At 36.3% G+C, this 17,822-nt stretch overlaps 1 protein-coding gene across 4 annotated transcripts in view; it reads right to left on the minus strand.

Annotated features, from left to right (window-relative positions):
• The window catches only part of rtn1a (reticulon 1a), a 33,095-nt gene that overhangs the window by 13,503 nt on the left and 1,770 nt on the right, over positions 1–17,822 (minus strand). Inside the window, exons 2-3 of one of the 4 annotated variants that reach the window (XM_051125628.1) lie at positions 11,582–12,235; positions 7,785–8,681 (exon numbers count right to left, since the gene is read on the minus strand). In XM_051125628.1, the coding sequence (XP_050981585.1) occupies positions 7,785–8,681; positions 11,582–12,235 (1,551 nt within the window). Of the gene's footprint in view, positions 1–905; positions 1,241–7,784; positions 8,682–11,455; positions 12,236–17,822 lie in introns of those variants that run through there. The other 3 variants (XM_051125626.1, XM_051125629.1, XM_051125630.1) reach the window with 3 other exon arrangements.

A 17,822-nucleotide genomic window follows, 5' to 3' on the forward strand; every position in this document is an offset into this window, starting at 1 on the left:
TGAATAGAAGTAAAGAGTATAAACATTGTGTTTGAGCACATAATGCTAGGAATGAATTTAAGGTATATTTGCTACATATAAGTGGTAAAAAAAAAAATCATTTAAAAGGCCTGACACAGACCTAGGCAACAAAATATAATAGAAACTCTAATGTGGATTCTTTTAAACACTTAACAATCAACAAAACATGCAAAGCAACCACTCAGAACCCATTCAGAATGCCTTACACTGAGAATATTGTTAGGCCAACTATAATGTTGTGTTACAAACAGCAGTTTAAGCTCTAAAACTGTACACAAAAGCAATAGCTTTACAAATACAGAATGCCAACATTCACACAATGCAGACTTTATAAATGGAGTGTTCGCACTTCCTCCCACTTATCTAGGTGGACATTTAAAACGTGCCTGCCTTTTGTACCAGAATAGCCTAGAATAACATTTTTCTGTTTTTCTTTTAAAAATATCCTAGCTCACAATTTCCTAACCTTTCATGCTATCCCTCGTTCGTTCGTTCTCCAGGTATCATGGATGCCTGTTGAAGAGAATGATGTAATCAGGATGGGTGTGACCTGGTTGCTATAGCGACAGCCTCATCTAGTGCTGCTGTAACCGCGATTGAAGAGAAAAACAGCCTAAACTCTGGTCCACGGCAAACGGAGCCTATCCTAACGACACAGCGGGGTTACCATATCAGCATTACTATTCAGCAGCCAGACCACCTGCCATCCCTCATCCCAAAACAGCTGCCTCTCCCTTCTCTTTGTCCTACCAGCGCAGACACCGAGGCTTTATGTAAACGCAAACCCTAATACACCCTCAAATATACCGTATAAAACACACAAGGCGTTGTAAAAACCAATAGCATAAAATATGGGTTTATAAAGACAAACACGAAATCTGTACCCTGCCCTCTCCAGCTGCTCCAGGTGCACTCTTTCTTCCCTTTATCCATGTCTCGCCCTCCTCTGTCGTTTCTCTCGCTGCTGTCGTCTTTCTCTTTTCGCTGGATCTTATGTCTTCCCGAGACCCACTATCTCACACGTCCGAACGGCATGAATGGTCAGAAAAAAATAGAAGAGAGCAGAGGAGAGAGAAGCTACTGCTATTTAGTGAGGAAACGGACAGAGAGACGGAATGAGGGAAAGAGAGAGAGAGGCGCTGCTCTGTTGGATGAAACCGTAAACACTGCAGCCTCCACCGCAGAGAGCGGATCGTACCATATGCAATGCCTGGGGCGTGATGGGGGGGATTTAGATCAAAGAGGCCCCACCCTACCTAACAAAGCAAATACATAAACATAAGCAAGGTCATGTGACCTCACTGGCATCGTTGTCGGCTCAAAATGGGCGGAGTCTGCTTTTTTATTTTTTGGCATTCTGATTTTAGCAGAATAGCAGACTAATTTGTGTGACAAATATTATTTCAAAATTATCCACATTTTTTTAAACGCGAAAGGCTATGGGTGAGACTTCGGTTCACTAACCGCTATAGGGAAATAAGAGAATAGCGTGCAGTAAACGGTAAACTGTTTGCATTACAAATCAGTGTTCATAATGAAGCTAATACATAAAAAATAGCATGATAAGACACACCGATTTGCTATATCAAGCAGCAAAACTAGCTGTTTTTTACAGCTAAAAATAGCTGGATGCAGATGAGACCAGAAGCCAGACCCATAAAATTTACAAATGGCCACGCCCGCTCTTATGGAAAAAAAAAGTTAAAATTACAATAAAATATTAATAACATTCTCATTGCAGAAACAGACTACACAAAGAAACAAAAAGAAAAAGAATAAATAATTAAATAAAAATAAATTATTTATTATTTTAAAAAAAAATTATACTTTAAAAATCTTAACTTTGCCTATTGTTTGTGTAGTAATGATTATTAATTTTGTATGCATATAGGAACAGCTCTCTCTCTCTCTCTCTATATATATAGGGATAGCTCAATATTTCAATAATTAAAATAAACATAAAGCAAAATAATTCAATAAAAATAAATATCTTTAATTTCATTATTTTGCTTTTTTTCTTAATTGTTTGTTTAGTAATGATTATGAATTATATATATATAGGGATAGCTCAATATTTCAAATAAACATCCCGGCTGGACAAAAAAACAGCTAGTTGCCTGTTTTAACTGGAAGTAGCTGGTTTTAGCTGTTCTCCCAGCCTGGCAAAGGTGGTTTTAGTTGGTTTTCCAGCTGGTCTCTCAGCCTGACCAGCTAAGACCAGCCTAGACCAGCTAAGGAAGTGGCCAAAACCTAAAACCAGCCTGCTGACCAGCTAAAACCAGCCAACCAGCTATATATATATATATAAATAATTATATATATATATATATATATATAATTACATAATTTAAAAAATCTTAATTTTGCCTATTGTTTGTGTAGTAATGATTATTGATTTTGTATGCATAGGAATAGCTCTCTCTCTATATATAGGCATAGCTCAATATTTCAATAATTAAAATAAACATAAAGCAAAATAATTCAATAAAAATAAATATCTTTAATTTCATTATTTTGCTTTTTTCTTAATTGTTTGTTTAGTAATGATTATGAATTTTTTCATGGAAGTGGCCAAAACCTAAAACCAGCCTGCTGACCAGCTAAAACCAGTCAACCAGCTTAGGCTGATTTTAGCTGTTTTTTTCAGCAGGGATTTCATAACATCCATGGTGCAAGTGTAATAATTTTCGGAAGCTTTACGGTTATGTGTAAATTAATGTAGTTCAACAATAATACTAATGCTGATGATCATTACAGCAAGAACCAATGCAATAAATCCTTGAGTACTTGTGTATGCGTCCATGCGTCGGTACGTGTGAGTAGATCTGGTATTCGATGATTTCAGTCTTGACTTATTCATTTTCATCATCTTCTTCTGTTTCCCTCAGCATCTTCTCTCTAAGGGCTCACCACGGTAACAGCTTAAGCTCCCTCTCTCCCGTGTTACTATGGCAACAGGCTCATCTGTGCTGATCCAGATTGTCTCAGAAATGCAGTGTAATGTAGAGCGTTGTTGTTTCAATGTTTTAACATTACCGCATTAAAAACACCCAGCCTATTCACGTGAAGACATACTTTTCCTCTACTGTCATCTGTTGGTAATGTTCTAATTAAGTTTTTCAATTACAAAAAGCAAAAGCCGTGTTACATAAACCGGCGGTCTCTATCGCCCTCTGCAGGTCATCTACGGGAGCGCTGCTGAAAAGGCGTTGACCTCTTTTTCTAACATTCCAGAACCTTCAGTTTCAATCACCAGACAATGAATGAGGTATATGTGTGTTAAAATGCAATTTACAACATCAGATTTATATACATCTGTTATACAGTATTTCTAAGTGTAGCTGCCTGCAATGTTGTAAAATAAAAAATTAATGAATAAAGGAAGCAAAGTAGCAAATGAATTACTATATAATCTCAGCCGCTGTTCCTTCAGACAAAATGAAGAAACGCACTTCATAAAGCTTGAAGCATCACATGTGCACTGCCCCCATTTTACAAGAGGATTATATAAAAAAAAAACTGTTTACAACATGAGAGTCTGCTTCTCTAGAAAGAAGCACTTGATCCAAAACACAGTTCATATGTTCTAATGTTCATTCCTCCCACTGCTGTCACGATTTCATGGCACTCAAGTTCACGTAAACACTGAGAGATGGAATGACTACAGGGATGAGCATGTTTAGAGCTATGTGTTCTTGTTTTGGAGTCAACATGAACAAAACGTAGAGAAAAAAGAATTAAAGAACTCTAGTTTTATTAATGGATCTACAGGAGATTTATTATGAGTAACAGCAGTACAATTCAATTTAAATGTTTAAATGTGCATATCTTTTGGGTCAGTGTATTCCCTTGCTTGTGCATTTGTGCTGCTTCTTTGTTATTGTGAAGTTATGTAAATAAGCCACGGTGCAGTTGTTTGAATCCACCACTAGAGGGAGATTATCCCCCTTCATTCATCCTCAATCGACCCCAGAACAGAGCGGATCTGCCTGTGTCTGTGTGCAGGGTGAGTCAATGACTGCACAAGCAGCGTGTTTATATGAAGGTACTTCATAATGAAACTGAAAGAGTGAGCTTTTGTCATCAAAAAATGACGAAATTTGATAATTTATTAACTCATTTACTCTAAATCATTTGCATTGAATCATAACCCTGGTGAAAAAACCAGCATATGCTGGTAGGTATGTTTTGATGCTGGAATGCTGGTTAGTTAGGTTTTGATGCTGGTTTATGCTGGTCCTTGACCAGCAACATAACCAGCAAAAACAAGCAAAGGACCACCATAAACCAGCATCATAACCTACCTAACCAGCATTCCAGCATCAAAACATACCTACCAGCATATGCTGGTTTTTTCACCAGGGAAATCTATGCTGCTTTCAAAATAATAACAGATGAAGGCATCTTAGTAGACAGGATGTTACACAAACACTGGATGTTTTTTAATACCTCACGTAAAGGCTGTTGTTTGTGCTTTTGGACATAGTCACTGTCTCACAGACACTGTACCATTGAATCAAATTAGTTCTTGCAACATAAGCAGGCTTTTCTAATTAAACTTTTATGGAAAACACCAGCTGTGACAATAATCTTCTCAGCACCGCATCCTCTGAGCGTTGTGGAATTATGAATTGGCATGACTGTGCATTCAAAGAACAGACCATAAAGAATGAGATCAGTGAGCTGAATTACAAAGCAAATCCAGGAAATCTGTGATCTACCTTATTCTTTAACGCAGAAGTAAGCCTATGGGTGAGACTTCCGGTTCATCAACCGCGGAAATTAACGAGAAGAATAACAACGTGCAGTAAACGCTAAAACTGTTTCTATTACAAACCAGTATGATTATTAAGATAATACATTAAAATAATATGGTAAGACACACCAATTTGCAATATCAAGCAGCAAAAAAAAACTTTTGTACAGCTAAAAATAGCTGGACACGGATGAGACCGGAAGCCAGACCCAAAACATTTACGTGGCCACGCCCCTCATATGGAAAAAATAAGGAGGGTACAATAAAAAAAATAAGGTTAATTTGATTTAAGTACTGTAATAGTCTCTTATGCTGTAAATCTGACAGCGTTTCTGATTGATTCAGACTGTAACTTGCTGTTTTAAAAGTGTCATTTATTTTGGACGTCCGGCTACATCTGTGCCATAAAGAGACAGCTCATAAGAGTCCTCAGTCAATCAGAATAAATAGTACACAACCCGACAGAAATACATTTCTTACCATTTTTTTTTAATTGCATCACATACAATATAGATTATGAACCCACAACATGTGAAATATGACTTTTGTCTGACATGACAATTCTGCAAGATGAAATTATGCTAATTAGATTATACTATTAATACATAAATTCTGAATTATCTACATTAAGTAAACTAAACTTGTGTTGCTTTAAAGCTGCTATGACCATAGCATCTATTTAATGGAGTAGTTAAGTAGTTAGAATAAACACTGATAATTTACTCACCCCTGTGTCATCCAAGATGTTCATATCTTTCTTTGTTTAGTCAAAAAGAAATGAAGGTTTTTAAGGAAAAAATTCCAGGATTTTTCTCCTTATAGTGGACTTCAATGGGAGCAAATGGGTTGAAGGTCCAAACTGCAGTTTCAGTGCAACTTCAGAGGGCTCTACATGATCCCAGCCTGAGGAATAAGAGTCTTATCTAGCGAAACGATCAGTCATTTTCTAAAATAAATTACAATTTATATACTTTTTAACCACAAATGCTCATCTAACCTGTTGGTCCACTATATGGAGAAAAATCCTGGACTGTTTTCCTCAAAAACCTTAATTTCTTATTGACTGAAGAAAGAAAGACGTGAACATCTTGGATGACAAGGGGGTGAGTAAATTATCAGGAAATTTTAATTCTGGGAGTGAACTAATTCTTTAAAATAGTGTTTGTTTTGAGTGTGTTTTGAGATGGCATTTGGTGTTAAACAGGAAATGAGCTGGTACTCCTACATCGTCACTTTATCAGTTCATGACACTCACCACCTCTCATCACAGCTGTCAGGCAGTGGATGTTTTCTGCATCACAGCGCTAATGTTAGCTGGGTTCCAAACCTGAAATCATCTAGAACAATATTTTGAAGTCCCCTATTCTGGCTATTAGAGATATTGGCCATATTGGCTATTAGAAATATTTGTTCTGGCATTTTGCTTGTTGCCACTGGAAATGTTAATATATTACATTAATTAAACATGACTTATTTTGTGATCCTATCCATCTTACTTTTCAACATGCAAGTAAGCAGTTTTCTATGAATGTGCAAGACTTTCGGTTCATTAGCCACTGCAGGGAAATAACAAGTAGAATAACAAAGTGCAGTAAATGGTAAAACTGTTTGCACTAGAAACCAGTGTGTTCATAATTAAGATAATACATTAAAATAATATGGCATGACACGCCAGTTTGCAATATCAAGCAGCAAAACAAGCTGTTTTGTACAGCCAGACCCATTAAATTTAGAAGTGGCCACACCCACTTACAGAAAAAAATAAGGTAGATGTTTTTCAATAAAAATAAGCTATTTGGGGTTTTTAAAAAAAAACACTGATGTCAGTTTGCATCTGTTTTTTATGTGTTTTCAGCCTTTTAATTAAGTTTAACTGAAAGTTTACTGAGCCTTGGTTGAGAACCACTGCTCTAGTATCCTGAACCCTCTGGTTGTTGCCCTAAAAGGAGCTTCATTTATAAATTTATGTTAGGTTTTAAAATTATTTTGTGTTCTGACTAATTGAAAAAAGTTTTGTGCATATATTTATTAAACAAAACTGTATTGTGCATTATTATCATTTAAAAATGTCTTATTTAAAAAAAAAGTTTTTACGATAGTGGCAAAGTAGACCCTTATTTATTTTTTCTTGACTTATTTTTGACTTAATTTTGTTGGCTTAATATGAAGAAAAACTGGAAAATTGGAAATATATGTTTCCAAAAGAAGAACAAAAACCTAAGGCATCCTAGATAAACTTCTAAGATTAAATATTTTCTACAATTTGATCTAAACCATTACGTTATTGTTTATATATTTAATTTACTCGCCAAAGGCAATTTTGACTTCTTATAATGCAAACACTTTCTAAACCAAATTTTAGCAGTATTTACATTAGGGTTGTCACTAATGATTAATTTGGTAATTGACTAATTGGTCAATTGTTCTAACAAATAATTGAATAATCAGATAATTATAAGTAATTATTTTTGTGGTAATAAAAATAGACCTAAGTGAACAATGGCCTTTAAAATTACTTTAAATACATACGTAGTAGCAATGAATAATAATCAGTTCAAATAAAATATCAAAAGCAAGTGATCATGGTTTTATTGAACAAAACTGTTAAAATACATAATGTATTATAAACAATAGAGCTAATATACATTATGCATTATAAGAAATGACTGCAGAGGGAGCCAACAGCTAGATTGTTTTAACACTTTACTGCATGACCTTATCCTTGTTTAAACTATTCCACTTAATCTTTAATATTTGGCCATTTATTTACAAAAAAAAAAAAAATGCTACAGCCACTGTAATTTCTTGAATATGTGGACATCAAAACGTGTAGACTCAGAGTTAGGGTTTGAGCTTTTGAAATTGTGAATTGTGACAGCCCTAATTTACTTATTATAATACTTATACATTTTTAAATTAGCTTTTATTATTTTATTTTATTTTATTTTATTTTTTAGTTAACAATAGCAACGCTGCCTGTAGGTAGAATAACAGCAATGCCACTTACCTTTCTGTTTGTTGATGCTATGGATGAGCAAGGACAGATCAGCCTCTTTCTCTGTGGTGGAACTCACAACACTGCTTTTGCTTTCATTCTCCTTCTCCTGACTGGAATGCTGCTCTGGAGTCACTGTAGACGTTCCCATCACTGCAGGCCTGGGTTTGGTGGACCAGCTGTCCTCTGGTTGCGGCTTGGGCTTCTCAACAGGTACTGCTTTCTCTATTTCCTTCTCTTTTTCTTTCTCTGTTTCTATCAAGGTGCTAGCTGGGGGGTCGGTGAAGGGAGAGGCCATGGCACAGGTAGTCGTGATGGGCTTAGAAGACGTGACGCTTGTGGTCAGGGGGGAAGATATTTCAGGAGGTTTTGGGGCAGAATATTCCTGCTCCCTCTTGGGACTCTCCTCAGAAGCTGATTCGATTAGCAGGTCGCTGTCAAGCTCTGCCTCCCTTTCCTCTCTTAACAAACTGTAGAGTGGTGGGTTGCTGGATTGACCAAAGGCCCCCTTGGTACCTCCAGACAGCTCAAATGGGTTACTTGGACTGACCTTGTTGGTTTGTGGCTTGTCAAATGGGTTACTAGCTTTATCAGTAGCAGATGTATAGCTGGTCTGCTCAAACGGGTTGCTTGCTTGACCAAATCCACCTTTTGCGGGTGGGGTTTTAGATGTTAAGTCGTGTATTGGCGAATCAGATTCTTCAGCCACCTGCTCAATTTCTGAATCTCCAGACTCATCTCCACTGGCTTGAAGGTCTTGAGCCCATGGGGATGAGGGTTTGGGTGAGCTCTTGATGTCCTGGACTTCAGGAATACTGGGATGAGAGCTGATGTTGCTGGAATCTTGGGTGGGAGTGACAGACTTAATTCCTGCAGGCTGGAACAGCACATCAGATGGAGACTCTCGACCTGGAAATGAAGAAAGTAACAAATGTCACAATTCAACAACAACTAAATATGAGAGAAAAATTCTAATAAAAATTATAATTATTAATCATGTACTGAAATAAAAGGCAAAATTTGAAATCTATCTATCTATCTATCTATCTATCATCTGTCTGTCCGTCCGTCCGTCCGTGTCCTGTCTGTCTGTCTATCTGTCCGTCCGTCCATTCGTTTGTCTGTCTGTCTGTCTGTCTATCTATCTATCCATCTGTCTGTATTTCTGTCTTTCTGTTTATCTATCTATCTATCTGTCTATCTATCTATCTGTCTTTCTATCTCTCTATCTATCTATCTATCTATCTATCTATCTATCTATCTGTCTGTCTGTCTGTCTATCAATTCAATTCAGTTCAGTTCAGTTCAATTCAATTTCCATTCAAAATAGCTTTATTGGCATGACTGTAAAAATACAATATTGCCAAAGCTTTGAATCATTCTATCTGTCTACCTCTATCTATCTATCTATCTATCTATCTATCTATCTATCTGTCTGTCTGTCTGTCCGTCCGTCCGTGTCCTGTCTATCTGTCTGTCTATCCGTCTGTCTGTCTATCTGTCCGTCCGTCCATCCGTTTGTCTGTCTGTCTATCTATCTATCCATCTGTCTGTATTTCTGTCTTTCTGTTTATCTATCTATCTATCTCTCTATCTATCTATCTATCTATCTATCTGTCTGTCTGTCTGTCTATCAATTCAATTCAGTTCAGTTCAATTCAATTTCCATTCAAAATTGCTTTATTGGCATGACTGTAAAAATACAATATTGCCAAAGCTTTGAATCTTTCTCTCTCTCTATCTCTCTATCTCTCTATCTATCTATCTATCTATCTATCTGTCTATCTATCATCTTTATTTTTGATGCTTTTTAAGCATCTATCCGTCCGTCTATCTATCTGTCTGTCTGTCCGTCTGTCTGTCTCTGTCTATCTATCTATCTATCTATCTGTCTGTCTGTTCATCTGTCTGTCTGTCTATCCGTCTGTCTGTCTCTGTCTATCTATCTATCTATCTATCTATCTATCTATCTATCTCTCTATCTATCTATCTGTCTGTCTATCCATCTGTCTGTCCGTCCGTCTGTATTCCTATCTGTCGGTCTTTCTGTTTATCTATCTTTCTGTCTATCTGTCTATCCGTCTGTCTGTATTTCTATCTATCTATCTATCTATCTATCTATCTATCTATCTATCTATCTATCTATCTATCTTTCTGACTATCTGTCTATCTATCTGTCTTTCTGTATTTCTATCTATCTATCTATCTATCTATCTATCTTTCTGACTATCTGTCTATCTATCTGTCTTTCTGTATTTCTATCTATCTATCTATCTATCATCTATCTATCTGTCTATCAATGAAATTCAAAATTGCTTTATTGGCATGACTGTAAAAATACAACATTGCCAAAGCTTTGAATCTATCTATTTATCTATCTATCTATCTATCTATCTATCTATCTATCATCTTTATGTTTGATGCTTTTTAAGCTCTTTTTAAAGCTGTCCAACTAGGCTTGACAGCTTAGCTTTTCTAATTAAAAAAATAGTTACATTACAGTTTTTCTCAGTCGCTTTGGTGCATTTCTCACAACACTATTTACATTTGCACAACAGTTAATGCATTTCTCAAAACAATTATTACAAACTGCAAAACCTAGTTGATAACCTGCAAAAGCGTGTCACTTGCTCAAAATGGATAGCTCATTCCTCAAAAGCAAGTATTCATGTCAATGAAAGTGTCAGTGTCATCAAGATGAAAAGTCCTGACACCACTGTTTATGAACAAGATAGTCAAATGGCTTTGTCATGTTTTCATTATGACAGTTTACTCTGTAAATTTTTTTCAATGCAAAAAAGTCAGATTTTGGTGACACTTCCTGAAAATGCTCAAGACAGCACTATATACTATTTGCACAGCCATTTGAAAACTACAGTAAAGTTAGACATTACTGTATTTAGTGAGGTATCTGAGTACAAGACACTGAATATGTATGTTTCACATTTTTACTGCATATGCTCTTTGCAATTCTAATTTATTCAAAGCATTGTGCAAACGAATAAATACACCCTTATTTACAACAAACATAAACTCCCTTTGGGTAGAGCTGTGCACAACTGTAAACAATATTTCAGTACATATTGGAACTGAACCTACAACATACATAGGTCTGTAAATCATTCATGCACATTTGCAGAAATTGTTCAATTTAGAAGACATTTTCAGGAAAAAAAAAAGATTTAAACATTTGTATAAAATTTGCTTGACAGATTTTGACAACTAGTTCAACATTTTTGTATGTAATGACTCAAGCAATGAAATGAGGACTATTAGTTTTATATGGAATGACTATTCAGCATTCACAAGTTTAGTTAATTTTGACTGACATGACATAAGCAAATGATAATGTTATAAAACAGCAGAGAGTTGTATAAAAGCAATTGATGCATGTCCAAAAGCATTTGCAATTTATTGGAAAGAATGAGAAACTGCTACTATGATGTGCACAAATGACTAAATGTTGTGGAGGTTGAAGTAAATGTTGTGCAAATGTAAATAGTGTTGTGAGAAATGCACCAAAGTGACTGAGAAAAACTGTAATTGCAATCTATTTTAATTATAATTGCTTGCTACCTTAATTTAAATTAAATTCAAACACAGAAATGGATTGGAAAATAGAAGGCATTCTCAATTCAGTTCTGAATGGTGCAGCAGGTGCATCAGAAGTGGGAGGGATCTACCTGTAGGGGAGTGGTTAGGGGAGTGGTTAGCTGAGGAGGCTGCGCTGTCATCCTCTGGTTCTGACAGTGTTACCGTAGGAAGACCCTGCTGACCAAAACTGAGCACGCTCTCCCTCTCTGACATACCCCCTTGTGGAGACACTCTCTCTGGCTGGGACTCTGCCGTGACAGTAATCTTTACAGGGCTAGCACTCTGTGGCGTTTCCATCCTACGGTACGATCGGTAATCTGCCATCTCTTCATCTGAAGGATCCTCCACGTATGGAAATGCGTGCTGCCCACCGGCCGATCCCTGACTCTTCACCTCTGTCTCTTCAGACCCAAGTGGACTCTTCTCTAAGTAGCGACCCAGGTCAAAGGGGTCATGGCTGGATTCTTTACTTTCCTTTTCGTGAATCTTAGGTTTGAAATCCTGAATGTCATCTTCGTCATCTTCATCATCGTCTTCGTCATCTCCATAGCCAGACATAGGAGGCTGCTGCTTGCTCTTGGCATTGCCCACACTACCGAAATCACAAAGGTCATCCCCCATGTCCATGTAGCTGTAATGGTCAGTCTTGTGTGAGCTCTGAAGGGTTGTTTGATGGTCTGAGGGGTCACCTGGGGTCATGCCAATGCCGGAGTCAGTTCCGGTGGGAGCAGGTGGGGAACGATTACCCTCAGAGAAGAGAGAGGCACCATCATTGAAAGGATTGGAGGAGGACTTTGAGGAAAGGAGAGAGGTGTACAGATCACCCTCTCCTGAGGATGACTTCATAAACATGTCAGACAGAGAGTCACCTAAAGAGAGAGAGAGAAAGAGAACATATGTTATTAGTAATGGAAATCAATAAATGGGGAAAAAATGGAAATGGAAAACATATTCGTTTTTATTGAATTATTTATTTTCTGGAATAAACATTAGATGTAAAAAAAATTGATTTTTTGATTTGATTTTGAATTTTATGTAGCCGTAGATATTTTATAGAATTTTATGTACTATAGATATGTAGATGCTTATGGAGTTTTAGAGTAGATTTAGTGTATATTTGGGCATCTGCACTCAACAATATGAAGTGAAGGAAAGACAACAGACAAAGACACAGCCCCACAGAGACAAAGACACAAAGTAATAAAGCTGAACAAGAATCTATGCAGAGAATCAACATGAAAGTCAATTGTTTTTCCAGAAGTGATGTAAATCTGATTCCCACTGGACTAAGGGGAAAAGCAGATAGGATGTTTGAACATGTACTGACATTCAGAATAGTTGTGCACTGTGAACACCACACAGCCCTTTGAGACACAGCTGGAAACATCTGCTCTGTTTCTGTGAAATCAGTCGAGTCTTAAGAGGATTAATAAAAGTTGCACAACGAACCCTGTGACTGTTACATCTTCAATAACATGTGCACATCAGCCTGTGCTACAATTACAGTAGGACATCATAATGGACCAATGGCCAACTGCAATTTGGGGAAAAGAATTAAGTGATTCCAAAAACCTATTATGCCATCTTGCCGTTTACAGCTTATACAGACAGCACCAGTGTTGCCAAGTCTGTGGTTTTCTACTTTAACACTATTGGTGTTGAAGCGACCCCAAAAACGCCATATTTAGCCCCTGAAATGCGAATTTTACTTGGGGAACCCCGCCAAAAAAAACATGTATTTTACCCGCCAGATTGTGGACCCCACCCGAAACGCAACTGGGCTAGTTTTAAGCAGCAGTTTGGTGGGTTTTGTTGTGAAATCCTGGCAACCCTGGGCAGTGTTGTTATTGTTGACTAAAATAAAACTGAAAATATTACAAGCTGTCACTGGCAACTGAAATAAAGTGGAAATAAAATATAAATATTAGAGGACAAACAAACAACCTAAATGAAAATTAGTACTACTTACTAAAACTGAATTAAATATAAATTAAAGCTACACTGTAAAAAAATGTAAATGCTTATTTTCCAGTTTACTAAACATTTTGAGGCTCAAATACTAAAAAATGCTCTTTTCTTGAAACAACATAAAAAAACATTGTCAGACCAATAAAATTGCCCCAAATGTTGTCCCTGTGTAGTCAAACACAGTTGTCTGAACAAGGATTTTCATATTGTTGAAATGTTAAGGCTTTGCGAGTTCCCAGCATATATTCTTGAGGTTTGTGTGTCTAGTTTTGAGGCCTAGAGTATGTTCAACCACTTACGTCTGTTTACCGCGTATCTTAGTCTTGTAAGATTGTCAAATGTTCACTTTGAGTTACCACTTAAAGTTCTTCGAATAACGAATGGAGGACATTAAATGCCAGCTTTTCTTTTTATTTCATGTTCTCCCAAGCCAGTAAAGTGTACAACATTTCCTTCAAATCACCAATGTCATTAGCACAATAAAACAGAACTTCAGTTCAGTAATAATTTTAGCATGTCAAGTGCAATAACTCCTTAAACAGTTTCAACCCCTTTTCACTCATACTTGGTATCTTCCACTACCCATGATGCCACACAGCAAAGATATAAAAAGGCTGACAAAAGTCCTTTTGGGTCTTTTACCCAATTCAAGGTGGCTGATCCAGGTGATAGCCAACAGTTTCCCAGAAAAACTTAAATTTCCATTAATTTTAGTGTTCAGGTGGCCAGTCTGAAACACAACAGTCTAGACGTAGATGTGTAAATATGTGTGTGTGTGTGTGTGTGTGTGTGTGTGTGTGTGTGTTTGTAATCCATCTCTCCACTTCGCTGTCACATCAAGGTAAATAAACAGTTTAAAAACCCAAGTATGTGTTCATGTCTTTATACAAAGGGCTAAGCCGAGGGAACACTGGGAACAGAGGGTAGCTCTGTGACAAAGATGTTTTACAAACAAAGACAATGTTGTCTACATATTAGACTAAGTTATCCATTAAGGTTTCTATAACAATTCACTGTTTGTGTCATTTGTAAATAAAAAATTGATACATAAAAAAATAAATGACCTCAACGACAATAATTGTTGTTTCAGTTGCTATAAGACCTTTTCTATTAGCAAAATAAGACAATCAGCATTGCATGAACAAACAAATTTATGTTTGCTTAACAAATTTTCTTTACTGAGAAAAACTAAAAAGCTATTGTTGAGAGAACTCAAAAGTCTTAGTGCATCAAGTTGCCCTACTTTTTTTAAGTTTTCTCAGCTATTTATTTTTTTACAGTGCATATAAACATTTTAAAAATTGTAAAAATTACATTAAATTAAATCTATATATATATATATATATAAACAAAAAATAAATAAATAAAATTACTTGTAATTTGTAATAAATCAAAATTGTTAGAAATATAAAAATATATTGCACATAACATATTATTAGGAAATATCACTTTTTAATCAGATCAAACTCTTTTCAGTACGAAATACATTTATTTTCAATATTTCTTTATATAAAATTTTATATAAAAACTTTGGAATGTTTTACACTGAAAAGTGCATTATGGAACTTCCTTCTTCATTTTTGTTTGTGCACTAAATGTAGGAATATCAGACAAATGTGTGTGTGTCTTGCCAACACAAAACATTCAAAGAATGCCCCTTTTTTTCAGCAACCTTGGTTCTGGTATTTTTCAAATTCATTTCAGCCATAGACAAAAATTCTTCAATACAGAAGATACAAAATGGCCACATGAGAAAAAGTTCTTTGACAAAGACAAAATTAGTTTTATGGGTGTGGCTGAATTCAGTATAGCATTATAATTTACCATTTTAGCCGTATCTTTATATAGTATAAGTAGTATGCTATTCTGAATTCAGCCAGTGACTCGATCACGTCATTTGCAATGCTTTCTGGGAGTAGGCGGACGCTGCTAAGCTCTTTTGGCAAGACTCACATTTCCATGGTAACAGTGACTTGTCTGATATTTGGAGGATAATGGGTAGTGTAGTTCTATACCAGAAATTAAAGAGACAGTAAGCTCAAAAATAAAAATTCTGTCATCATTTACTGACATTAACACGTCATTTAAAATCAGCATGACTTTCTTTCTTCTGTGGAACATGACTGTGTTTTGTAGTCCATACAAAGAAAGTAATATAATCAAGTTTAGAATGACATGATAGTGAGTCAGTGATAGTTTTGATAGAAAAAACATTATTTTAAAATTAAGCTGAAATCACATTGACTTATCTGCCACCATTTCACAGCCTCAAAATTCGAGGTAGTTCTGTCTACAAACTACACAAAATCAATTTCTCTACAGAGGCCCCTAGTGTTGTGCTCTATTCGAGTGGTCCTTGTGTACTGATCGCCTTTGGCTGAAAGTGACAGAAGGAATGGTTTTTTCACATTCACCCTGCACTGTTGATCTCGCTCGGCCTCTCTCTCTCTCATGCCCGAGTGACTTTGTGAATGCAGACAGACAGTACACACCAGCATTCCTCCTCGTCTAGGCCTTTCCCCTCAGCGTATTAGACAGGCAGACAGAGAGAGAGAGACAACTAGAGAGAGAGAGACAGTCAGAAGTGGATTAGGTGGACATATTGACATGTGTGAGCGATGTTACTGATGGTATGATCAGAGTTACGGGATTTCTGTTGTGTTGAGCTGCTCACCACGTGGACAGATCTTTTCCCAACCCGTCTTTCAAAGAGCCGTGAGCTCACTGGCTTGGCTACTGTAAAAAGACTGTGCGATGTCTCACTCTCACTCAGCCTATAAATAGACCTCCCTCTGTTTATTTAAAAAAGGGAGAATGCTAAAGACTAAGCCAACTACAGCCCAAACCGACACTGTATGAAAGACAGGAAGAGAGAGAGAGAGAGGAAGGGAAGAAACAAGAACCTTACCATAGCCAGAGTGTGAAAGAGAGAGAGAAAGAGTCTTTGTGTAAGTGCATTTGAATGCATTTAAGAGAATATGTGTATTTGGGCATGTGTCCATGAGAGGAGGAAAGACTTTGTGTATGTGCAATTGTGTGTGTGTTAAAGCTAACCAGCGCACGGGGGAGCTGAGGGATTTCAGTCCCGGGCTCATGAATATTTGAGCATGTAAGAGAGACTGTGCATGGGCGTATGTGTGCATGCAGTTTCCCCATAGCTAATAATAGCACTCTGAGCCATAATGGCGGCTCAATCAGACTCTTAATGGACCAAAGAGCACCTGCAGAAGCAGAAACTGACAATTAGCAACAGGAAAAAGCAGTGAAAGCGAGCTGCGATGGCTTTCCGTATGAAAGTTTGAAAGCATGCGTGTGTATTTCACCTTATGTATTTTTCATGCTATGTGCAAGATTGTAACATGTCTCCACTCTGAAAGGGTTTCTATAGATACATCGCTACTTTATCTGTCACATTGATCCACAGAACCACTAAAAGCACATTAGACGCTGCAGCATGTGGTGCAATTAGAGTACCACTGTGAGTGGTACTCCGATCATGTACACTTCCTTCTTGATAAGGTAGTGCTGTGTTTTATTATTGTCCGGTATTAAATCCACATTACAGGAATCAGGCTTGAAGATACCAGACCATCTCATCTATAAAAAGTCACTGTTATTTTCTGGTATGGACAGCGAGGATTTCGTTCAGCAGTTCAGAAAAACAGTTGACAGAAAAACTCTAGCTTTGCAGTGCAGGATAAAGATTTTATGATCAGATGTTGTTCATACTCTACCAGTCAAAAGTTTTTGAACAGTAAGATGCATTTTTTTTTAAAGAAGTATTTTCTGCTCACCAAGCCTGCATTCAGTAAAATTTTAAAATATTTTTACTATTTAAAATACCTGCTTTCTATTTGAATATATTTTAAAAAGTAATTTATTCCTGTGATCAAAGCGAAATTTTCAGCATCATTACTCCAGTCTTCAGTGTCACATGATCCTTCAGAAATCATACTAATATGCTGATTTGCTGTTCAAGAAACATTTTTATTATTATTATCAGTATTTAAAACAGTTAAGTAAATTTTTTCAGGATTCTTTGATGAAAAGAATGATTCAAAGATCATCATTTATCTGAAATAAAAAGCTTTTGTAAGTCAGTATAGTTTTATTTTATTTTATTTGATTTTTTTGGAGGGAAAGAAATTATAGAAATGAATACTTTTATTTGGCAAGGATGCTTTAAATTGATCAAAAGTGATGATAAAGACATTTCTAATGTTACAAAAGATTTCTATTTCAGATAAATGCTGTTTTTCTAAACTTTCTATTCATCAAAGAAACCTGAAAAAATTGTACTTAGCTGTTTTCGACATGATAATAATACATGTTTTTTTGAGCAGCAATTCAAAATATTAGAATGATTTCTGAAGGCTCAGCTTTGAAATCCCATAAACAAATTACATTTTAAAATATATTCAAATAGAAAAGAGTTATTTTAAACAGTTATTTCCTGTTTTTGCTGTACTTCAACATTACAAATCTTAC

The sequence above is a fragment of the Labeo rohita genome, chromosome 13, assembly GCF_022985175.1.
Source record: "Labeo rohita strain BAU-BD-2019 chromosome 13, IGBB_LRoh.1.0, whole genome shotgun sequence".
Lineage (NCBI taxonomy): Eukaryota > Metazoa > Chordata > Actinopteri > Cypriniformes > Cyprinidae > Labeo > Labeo rohita.